Source organism: Adiantum capillus-veneris, chromosome 7 (genome assembly GCF_014529385.1).
Source record: "Adiantum capillus-veneris isolate H3 chromosome 7, ASM1452938v2, whole genome shotgun sequence".
NCBI lineage: Eukaryota > Viridiplantae > Streptophyta > Polypodiopsida > Polypodiales > Pteridaceae > Adiantum > Adiantum capillus-veneris.
The window spans coordinates 164,821,133-164,832,225 of record NC_140937.1 but is presented as its reverse complement, the minus strand read 5'-3'; the positions used below and the strand labels follow the sequence as shown (position 1 = coordinate 164,832,225).

Genomic DNA, 11,093 nt, shown 5'->3' with positions numbered 1-11,093 from the left:
ATAATGTATAAAAAAATGACCCCTTGCTGTCGAAACTAATTGGCATCTATGTATAGCAAATGGAATGAGACCTTGGCAAACTAAGTTGACATATTTATAGTATTTTCTACATTATAGAAAAGAAGGACATAAATTTCGGAGATGGAACATCCCCAAAAGAAAAAAATTAATATACCTTAGTATACTAAGGCTGGTTAAAGACGGCATGCCCAAACTCGGGCGTGACGGTGTGGACTCTAGGCGACGAGCAGGGATTCGTTGTGCAAAATTAGGAGCAACCAAGGCGAGGGACGGTGTAACTCCCCTGCCCATCGTTGGGCAAGGGTAGAACTCACATCACAACAAAAGCATGGAGTAGACGCAACCAATAAGCTACACAACATTTGCTGAAAAAGAGAGAGTTCATTTAAATTTTAGACTGAATAGGCAGGTGTGTAAAGCATGACCTCCCACCCCAAAACAGGGGTGGGTGCCTACCCATTGGTGTGTAAACAATCTAACTCCCTAGATTAGTAACAAAGCACAACTCCCAAAACAACTAATTAAATTAAAACTTCATAATCAAGCAAGTGAGAAGATAGCGACGTCACTAATGCTTCTTGCTTCTCCATTGCAAAGACTAAGGAATTCTCAAAACAAGAAGTATTGCGAAAGTTGTAGTGAGCAAGCCTAAGTGAGAAAGGTAAGGGGGCCAATGGCGGTCCAAGTTCTAGAAATCGTCTCGCCTAATGTTATTACACAAAATTGTGTTCTAAATGGAGATTATGCTAGCTTAATGGCTGTGAAGAGTAGGTATGTGGGTTTGATGTTGCTCTTCTATTAGCCCTCACATGTTATAGCATGTTGCCGCCGACATTTTGAGTACCGTTTCCTTTACCATGTCATTGGAGATAAAAAAGATCTTTCTTTCCCCATCATTCATTTGTTGCAAAGCCAAATTTGCAGGCAAAATTTAAAAGTAACCTCCATTAAAGAAAAGTGATGCCTATCTTATTTGCTGCCATATCATTGGCCCCCCTACCTTACACAATACTCAAGCATGTATATAGGACTTTTGTTCGTAGTGCTTGTCAAGTGGTTTCAACCATGGATCCCCTTTGAGCGGCAGCCAGTCCTGAGGCCACACAATCTCTCATTTGCAGGCAACAAGAAACTAGCAAGATGAGGTAAACATCATGTAGCTTAGGTTAATATTGAATTAAAAAAATTGTTTCTCTTTAGAGACCCATGGTAACTTAGGTTATATATTCAATTTAAAATAGCAGTTCCCTTTAGAGACCCATGGACTTCTAGTCACTCAAGAACCCAAGTAAGCAAAGGGGTGTTTTCACTAGGGGTGGTTGGGCGGGTGGGAGAGAGAGAGAGAGAGAGAGAGAGAGAGAGAGAGATTTTATTTTTTTATTTTTTATGTTTTTTTTTTTGGGGGGGGGGTAAGAGAGAGACTTCATAGACGCATTGCATAAGCCTAGCAGGAATGTGAGAATGTGATTACATGCAGATATATCTTTTACTCAAAAAAGAGAGATATATGCAAGAGTGCCATTCATACAACATTCAAAATCATAAACACTCTCTTTGAAGCCTCACAAGTGTATCTAGTTTGCGTCATGCTGAGTATTTTATTTGTCCCTTCGCATAAGACCCTTAATGAAATGGCAAACACTTTGCAACCCCCACCTACAATTAGGCAAGACCATATAATCAAATCCCAACAACTAATATAGATGCGATCAGTAACAACTTTAACACAAAAGTGATTTTTCTTGCATTGCAACGAATCAAAATGCAACTCATGTAATTTAGACAAGTGTTTGGCTTCTCCCAAAACAACAGTTTTGACAATAATCAATGTAAAACGCAAGCTTTGAGCAAATCTTACATGTGTATTTGCTTTCTAAAAGAAATCTTGTTTCTTAGCGTTGTGTTGAGTTAGGGTGACTTTCATTGTTTTCGATGCATGATGGAGACTTACTTTAAATGTTTATTTCATTTTCATTTCTTTCTTACATGTCTTGTTCTTTCACATCTTCACATGTTTTGATTTTCTTGCATTCTATTGTTTTAAAATGTTAAAGTGAAGCTTCACCTTGCATAATTCTAAAATAACTATAGATACTAATACTAATGTCGCCTTCGATCGCCTCTCTCTCTCTCTCTCTCTCTCCCTCTCTCTCTCTCTCGTGTGTGCGCGCGCATGCGCATCACTATGTAGTTGGAGCTAAAGGACGCACAGACCAGATCAAGGAGGTGCAACCACGTGTGGGGTTTTTTTTGGTTTGGGGTGGGGGGGAGCAAAATCCCTCCCCCTTTTATAATAGTATAGATACACACACACACATATTTATTTATTTATTATTATTATTATTAATTTTTTTATGAGCTCTTTTCATTTCACATTTCATTCCATAGCTTGAGCCGATTGAAAATTGATATTAGCCGATTGCAAACCATGGTAAAGGGAAGAAAAACAAGTAAAATATGTGAGAAAATAGTTCAAAAATTCTACAAATTTTGAATTGATGCTAGTAGTTCCGGTTTGCTTCATTGTGAAGAGGAAACTCGGGCAATAGCCACTTAATAAAAGAGACTTTCTCAATGTTGACAAGAATTAAGTCATAGAATGCAAGAAAAATGAAGCCATGTGAGCTAAGTTGAGGCAATCCTTTCTAGAACAATGATTCCATTTGACATCATTTCACTTTCCTATTGTTTTAGAAAGTCATCGTGATCCTTTCACTTGTTTTATGTCGTCAAGTCCAAGGTCGAGGGAGGTGTAGATCTCAACCCTTCGTTTACTACAATTTCCAAGCAAGAATCCTTAGTTGCAGCCCTTGGATAGGCACCACATCAACATGGAGAATGATTGCCAAGTTTGATCGCACGTCAACGGTCAAAATATTCACAAGCGCTGGCCTTGTCAGCACACGAAAAATTGATTCCATACAACCAATCGTTGCAACTGAACATCTGTGTAGTCTATGCAAGTTGTATGGCCCCCCTCCCTTGCACATCTGATGACCGGAATGGTCATCTACTGAACATTTTCTTCATAAAGCACTCCCACCATGGCTCCAAACATCCATCGGTAGCCATGTGATCACCCTTTCTTTCAAGGAATGATCAATGGATGACAATTCCCTACACCATAATCTCTACTTTCTCATCTTTTACCCTCAACTATTAGTAATAATTGTTGAACCTCCTTCAACAATGAAATTATAAGTTGAGTAATTTTGTTGACATGCTTCATCTACTAGCAACTTAGGACTAGAAAATGGGAGATTAATAGTGGCGAGGGGAGCGCAAATACCCCTATAAGGCATTTTCAACATAATTAACTTTTTTTCGCTCGAGTAAATATTATAATCCTTTACCTACAAATATTCCATGATTATAGTATGTACATAGCTTATTCAATCCATCATTTTTTATTAAAGGTTACCCTTTTACAATTAAACATGTGGCAATCTTGGAGTTTGAAACATCTTTCTATTTGAGCCCATGTGATAGGTACATATATTTTAAGTGACCTCCCCAAGAGCACACATATAGCTACAAGTGTAGAGAGATCAACACCTTTGAAGTACAACTTCCTACCAATATCAAAGTCTCCCTTATCCAGAGCCTTTCCAACACCTTTCGTCCATGTAGGAAACATCTTGTCCAAGAAGATAAAACCTCACCGATGGGCACTGATCCACCATCGTCTAGACAAACAATGCAAAACAATCCCACAATGTATAGACAGATAAAGAGCACTCATAGTTGTGGCACTTCCACTCCCCTTCTCAAGGCAGAAAAATCCTCCCAGTATTTCCTACTCTCAAAAAGATCCTCCCCCTACATGTTAGCATTGAGGATTCAAGAATCCTTGAGAATGAGATAACGTTTAAAAAAGAACGCAAGTTGAGACGATGCATTCGACTGGGACCTTTTCATGGCTCCAAGTATACAACACTTGAATCTTGAGCAGTGATGCAAGAAAAAGTGATGCAAGTTTTCTTGCAGAGATACCAAAAAAGAAAAACATTTGCCATGCAAAATAAGAGGACACTGCATTTCACAGATGATTTGAACATGAAGGATATTGCAATTTAACAAGGATATTTCCAAATGAATGTCAAACAGATCATTAACTAAAAAATCATTCCATGATCAATGAAGACCTATAGTTCTCATTAATTTGCAATACAATTGCATGCAAAGTGGATGTGAGAGTATCAAAGCGTTGTTACGGTTAAATGTAAGCTTCAAATCTACAAAATCTAGTACCATTGAAGGAAATTATTACTATCTAGACATCTGACTAAGGTTTTGCATAAAGAGCCACAGTTGAAGAAAAGAAAGGATCATATGTGGCCTTATCCAACTTCTATATAATGAAGTCTCTCAAGAGATTTTCCTTTTTTCTGTAATTTCACTCTCCACGGTTTTGCTTTAGGGAAAATAAAACTCTCAAGTCTGCCATTCAATATGTAAGATGTTAAGGACAACTATGATTATACCATATACACAAGCATATCTACTTTGCATATCCCTGCAGAGTAGTAAACAAAAATCCTGATTTAGACCACCAGATGAAGCTTTTCCGACTTTGGTATAGAAACCTTGGATTAGCAGTTCACTTGAAGGGGGGGGTATGTTATCTCAGTCCAACTGAGTTTTGGCGTTGATGTGGTGGCATCCTTTTATCTTAGTAAGGATGTAAGTCGTGAGCAAGGCTCTGCATATCAAACAATTGGTTTGCTTAACCTCCGCATACTGAGGACACCCTAAAAAGAAGGTGTGAAAACTGAAATACCTGTGCTTGAGATCTAAAATACATGAACGGAGTGAACTGCAGGAAGTTGGAGACGCGAGACGTATATATGTCTGCATACCTGATGAGCACGGAAGGCGTCAAAACACAGTCCCAGGTGCACCCAGCACACGTGTGCACATTCACAAAGCACCTACTCACTTTTCTATTTGACGTGTCAGATGACTTTTGTCCCATAGCCCAGCTCTGGATAGATATCCCCACCTGAGCATATGAAAACATACCCTGAAATTTGAGTGTTCAAAGAATGTTCCAAGACTTTTTAGCATGACAGAAGCATCACTTGCTCTTAAAGCTTGATAAGGACTAATATTATCCATCAACCTGGTACATACATTTTCCCTCCCTCACAGAAGCAATAGGGAATGCTTTGTTATTTATGGACAATTCCTGTGCTTTGGAGGATCTTATTCTGGGAGTAAAAGTTTATGAGGGGAGATGTAGTGGACAGTCACCTTCTACAAATAATGCCACTGGTCCTTATCCTGCACGCACGCACGCACACACCCCCCAAAAGAAAAAAACAGGCAGTCTCATTTGTCCACAAATAATGCCACTGGTCCTTATCCTGCACACGCACGTGCACACACACACACAGCCAAAAAGACAAAAGCAAGAAACAAAAAAAAAAACTTTTTCCTCCATAAACCCCATAAAAACCAAAATCAAGAAAACAGGGGGTCGACTCTGCAGTTGCACGTTTACATCGTGCAGTGTAACCAGGCTTCTAATGTAGCCGGTTGCAAGAGAGACCAGTCCCCCCTCTTCAGCATTTGCACAGGCCATATTCAGGAAGGATGATTTTCCATGGGAAAGTAATCAGAGTTTTCACTCGAGCTCGAAAATTGTTTGATCGAGCCAAAAGGGGGGAGGTGAAAGAAAGGTCGTCTGTCATTTAAAAGAAATGCCACAGTGCTTGCTTCAAGTAATAAAAATGCATTACAACCTGTAAATATGATCTTCCTTGCCTGCCACTCTGAACCTGGGTGGTTGACAATTGATCCTCACAAACCTCTTGCTTGAGGCCCCTGTGAAACCTCCAAGGAATTGAAGGGTGAGTTCTGTGCTGGAAGGGCACTGGCTCAGAGTTGGATAGGTTGACAGGAGCGAGCTATGGAATTTCAGCCATTCCCGTGCACAACTTTTGAGCGTGCAAGTGTGCTTATGGTCACCAGCAGTGAATAGCAGCAGAGGCCAAGGCTCAAGCTGCGGTTGCGGTTACAGCGCGTACAAGAAAGGTGGGCCAAACGTTGGTAGTAGAGGGACTCACTACACTGGAGAATGATATATCTGGATGAATCCAGGATAAGCCCAGATTCACCCTTAAAGGAAAGTGCAATGTATAGACCCATGGTAGTCACCCACAAGACAATATAACCATCAACTCCATCATGCATAGTATTGACTAAATACCAAAACATCCCCACTAACTTGGCAGAGCCCAATAGTGGGTAGGTAGTAACATATGCTCCCAAACACACCACACGCTCACACACATGAGCATACATCAGCACAAAGTACAGCGTACTGAGTTTCTGTCATGACTCCGGAGATCAAGGGCAGACTCGGCCATAATGAAGCCTCGCACTAAAAGAAGCATTAAATCGAAAAAACTAGCACAAAAATGAGGTAGTTGATAGGGCATACGCCCCACAAGAGATGGAAAGAATTAGCACAACATCTACTGGTCGTAACTCGGACGAAAACTTCAGAATGGGAAGTCTGCATGTCCGCTATACAACTAAAAAATATACCTAGATGAATCCATTTAAGCCCAGATTCACCCATAAAGGAAAGTGCAAGGTATGGACCCATGGTAGGCACCCACAAGGTTCAATAGTGGGTGTAGAACTAGGTACTAACATATGCTCTGTCACAAATTGCTGACGTGTCAAGCCACTGAAGAACGGAGCCAATCTACAGATCCCGGCCGAGAAGCCTAAACCCTAAGAAGCAGCAAAAGTAGAAGAAAAGGCAGAAGAAGTTCCCACCTACTTATGGGACCCCGTCTGATGGGGCCCAAGTCAAGTAAAGATATTAAAAGAAAGTAGGACTAGCACGCACACTTTTTTTTTTTTTGTAAATCTGCTTTGATTACTTTACAAGTGGGAAACCTCAAAGCGAGGAAAACCCACGAAAAGAAAGGGATACAAAAAGCTGAGCAATATAAGGCTCCGAAAGCTAAAAACAGTCAAAGTAGATCTTGTAGGCATCAAGAGTGATGTCTCCAACATCATGAGCAAAATGTAGTGCTTCACCAAGAGATGATTTGAAATAGGAGAAGGGGTCAACATAGGTGCCTTGGAACATTAAGGAGTTCCTATGGTGCCAGATGGTCCACAGAGTCCAAAATCTGACCCAGGTGAAGAACGCCGCAAACTGAGAATGCGATGACCGAAGCACTCCAAAGAGCAAAAAGCGTCTGTCAAAAGAGCCGGAAGGAAAACGCAGCCGAAGAGCAGTCAACACTTGCCGAATGAAGGCTCTGGAGTGGCGACAACGCCATAGCAAATGTGGCACGGTCTCCTCAGCTTCAAGACATCTGGGGCAGTGGGAAGGTGCAATATGCCGAGTATGTAACACACTGCCGAACAAGTAGAGCACCCACCAAGCAGCGCCACAAGAAAACCCACTCCTTCAAAGGTAGATGACTCTACCAAATACAAGACATTGTGTGTTGCCACCACAAGGATGACTCTGAGAGCAACCACAACCGATTACCATGATGCACAATCCACATATCAAACTGAAGGATGGCATATACACTGCCAGCTGAGATGCAATCCAATCTAGTCGTAGCCAGATTCCAATCAGAGAAGCGCGAGTCCACATCCAAAGGAGGAATGGGTGAGTAATCAGCACGCATCCTTTGAATTTTCCGCCAAAGAGAAGAATAGTGAGGACCCAACCGAAAGCGGGACACTGCATCAGCGAACGAAAGAACATAACCCGAGCCATCAAGCACCTGATGCACCTGACAAATTCCTTTGTGGGCAAAAAATATGCTTGGCGAGGAGACCGTTGAACCAAAGTCCAAGCGAAGGCCCTGCTCCAATGCAGACTCTCCAAACGAAGAGAATTACCCACAGCGGATGGTCGACCATTCCAAGCCAATTGCAAAATGACAACTTTCCAATCAACAATGAGAGAAGAAGTAAAGGGACATCCAGGAATGTGTCCTTCAAGCTTCCCAAAGACAAAATCCCAATAAGTCGGTTGCCAATGACCAAAAGCTGGGGTGACATTGTGCGTACACAAATGTGTGACCGTGAGAGCACGATTGTTGTTGCTCCACCAAGACTCGCAACAGCATAGCTTTCAGGGCCAGAAGATGACGGCGCAAGTCCAAAATATTTAACCCTCCTAGCCGCTTGGGAGAACACAGCTTGTCCATAGAGAGAAGCCGAAGACCCCTCTTGGTAACGAGGTCCACCAAAAATGCTCTAAAATATTTGACATGAGGGACTGCAAGCGCAACCGAGGCCAGGATAACAAAGGCAAGTAAAACTGCACATAAGCCACAAGGATGCATTGGACAATCTTGAGACGTACATGAAGTGGCCACGTGGACAACCAAGAGATCCATCCAACAAGCCCGTAGAAGTGTTGGGTGCATACAAGAACAGCACGACACGAGATATCCTAGGCCCAAATCCCAAGTGTTGCATGGTGCCCGCAATATAATCCCAAAGAACAGTATCAAAGGCCTTTTCAATGTCAACCTACATGACCAATACATCCTGTTGAGTGTATTTTGCATATTCCATACCAATGATGACATTCGCGAGGTTATCAATAATTTGACGTCGTGAATGAAGCCGTATTGAGATTGATGCAAGCCTTCATGCAAAAAGCACTTGAGTCGGTTAGCGAGCATTTTTGCCATTAATGTATATACCACAGGATAAGTGTAATAGGCCGCCAATGAGAGAATTCTTCGCACAATGCATGCTAAGGTATCAGCTCGAGCAAAGCTTCTTTCCAAGAGGAGGACAGTTTCTGCTGTTACCAAGTTGTATTCATCATGAACAATAGAGGCATCTTCAAATAATCCCAAAAGGAAAGGAAAAATTCCAAAGAGAGGCCATCCCAACCACGAGCTCTCCATCGACCCAAATCAAGCAAGCTGGCATGCAATTCCGGCTCAGTGAAAACAGCCTCCAAGTCTTGAGCTTGCCGCATCGAAAGGACGGGAGTAACATGTGATAGAAACATGCAACGCGCTTGACAAGCTACGCTCGTGGGAGAAGAAGGGGCCTCAAAAATCTTGCCATAATGAGAATGCAAGGTTAGTGCTAGCTCTTATAAAGTGGAGGTCCATTCCCCCGACGGTAATTTAACTCTTCGTATAGCTTGAGAGTGCCTGGAGTGATGCAAATGCCGAAAAAATTGCTTAGAAGAACAACCTTTATCTACAAAAGCTTGTTGTCGAGTTGTTTTCTGTTCGCGCTGTGTTACGGCACAATGATGAGAGGAAATTGGCCAAATGGCAGACTTGAGTGTCAATAAGAGAAGAATGATTCGCGAAGTGCATGAGTTTGCTACAAGCATCCTTCGCCTGATTAACCTGTTCCCTTAATTGTGACAAATAGTCCCTGCCATAATCCTGGATAACACATTGAACACGCATAACAAAGCGAAACCAGGCTATGTCCATATCAACATACATCCGAGAGATAAAAGGCGGGATGATATCCACAATCATAGCCTGAAAAGGCTCATGCTTGAGATAAGCATTATTGATATGCAAAAGCCTCTTCTTGGGCAAGCGATCATTGGCATCAAAAGAGCCAAAACGAAGCTTCAGGCATACAGGAAAATGATCCGAAAGACACATAGCATAATCAATCCTCAACTCGCATACAAAGTCATCATACTGTTGCATGTGAAAAAGATACCAGCGATCTAGCGGAGCGCGATACATAGATTGAGCATTATGTTGAAAAGTGAATCCTGGATCAATCGCATGCGATAGGGGCCACAAATCAAGCCCATTACTTGTCATCATAAATTGATCCCACAATTGCCGTTCCGTATGAAGCATGTGAGAATGCCCAGTAGTATTATCTGCAAGGTTAGGTGCATTATTAAAGTTCCCACAGAGAAATGCATTAGAACGCCAACAATAAGAGGAGAGAGCACTCCACAACCGTGCCCTATCTACAGAAGCTGTGTATGCATATAAGCCTCCAAATTCAAAAACTTCTCCATTAACAATACATTGGATGACCATCCATCTCCCAACTAGGTCATTGAAAACCAAGGTCGGAAAGAGTTCGTGTCGAACAAGTATAAGCACACCAGAATAGCCAGCCGAGTCTGCATAAGGTATCCAGTAGCCTGCAAGGTAAGAGGTCTATCCTGCAAATTGATGTTGGTTATGCTCCTGAAGAACCACAATATCCACTTGACATGTATATACATAGTGCCGGGTTAACCGCCACTTGTCGTGATTGCATAACCCAAACCAACACGCACACAAACACACGCGCGCACGCTCATTTGCGTAGAAGTTGATGACATGACAATAGTACAGATTTCTGGATTTCACGTTGACATGACGATGTGGCAGATTGTATGCACAATCCCGGATTTTACGCAGACAAACTGTACGGACTTCCGAAAATGACGCTGGCAGCTTTTGGGCACCAGCTTTTGGACCAGTTGCATTTGAGTTTGAAGCTTTTCATGTAGCTGCTTTTCATGGCCAACAACCTTTAAATAAGAGCCAAGGGCTTATTCTCTGGCATGCTTCCTGAAGAAGGTGCTAAGTATGGAGTACCGGCGTTGTACTGAGTTCAAGCAATATAAAGAAATAATGAAAGGGACGCCAACCTTTGGGGCCAGTGCTCTCTTGGGGTGGAACTCTGCAACTCCCCGTCTCATGTCGTCTATCTCTTTCAATTCAGTTGTTATTTGAAGTGCTAAACGTGTGTTCTTTTTCGTTTGCACGTGTGCCTGTCTCGTGACAATGGTATCAAAGCTTCAGGCGTGTGCTTTTATGAAAGCATACAAGTCCTACCAAAGAGGTGACAAAGCAAGATGACGCTTCCAAAGTTCACTGGAAATTTTATTTGAAGTATCTTCGAGCCCCGAACCCGGACTTATTAGCAACTCCCACCCTTACTTCACGCATCACGCGCGCTCCCGTCTTCATCGCTCTGTCTTACCAAGCATAAGCCATAAAGATCACTTGCAAGCAAAGGATCAAGGATTTGTCAAGCCACTGTTCTCCTTAGAGGCACTGCCATGCAGTGGTGGATGTCTATAGCTA

The 11,093-nt window shown here is 42.2% G+C and overlaps 1 protein-coding gene across 4 annotated transcripts in view; it reads right to left on the bottom strand.

Moving 5' to 3' along the window:
- Positions 1-4,152: 4,152 nt before the first annotated feature.
- The window catches only part of LOC147454984 (HAD-superfamily hydrolase, subfamily IG, 5'-nucleotidase), an 85,898-nt gene continuing 78,957 nt past the window's right edge, over positions 4,153-11,093 (bottom strand). For 2 of the 4 annotated variants that reach the window (XM_086516831.1, XM_086516833.1), the window contains exons 15-17: positions 4,961-5,044; positions 4,802-4,880; positions 4,153-4,723 (exon numbers count right to left, since the gene is read on the bottom strand). In XM_086516831.1, coding sequence (XP_086372957.1) covers positions 4,694-4,723; positions 4,802-4,880; positions 4,961-5,044 — 193 coding nt within the window. In that variant the 3' untranslated portion in view covers positions 4,153-4,693. Of the gene's footprint in view, positions 4,724-4,801; positions 4,881-4,960; positions 5,045-11,093 lie in introns of those variants that run through there. The other 2 variants (XM_086516832.1, XR_015188723.1) reach the window with 2 other exon arrangements.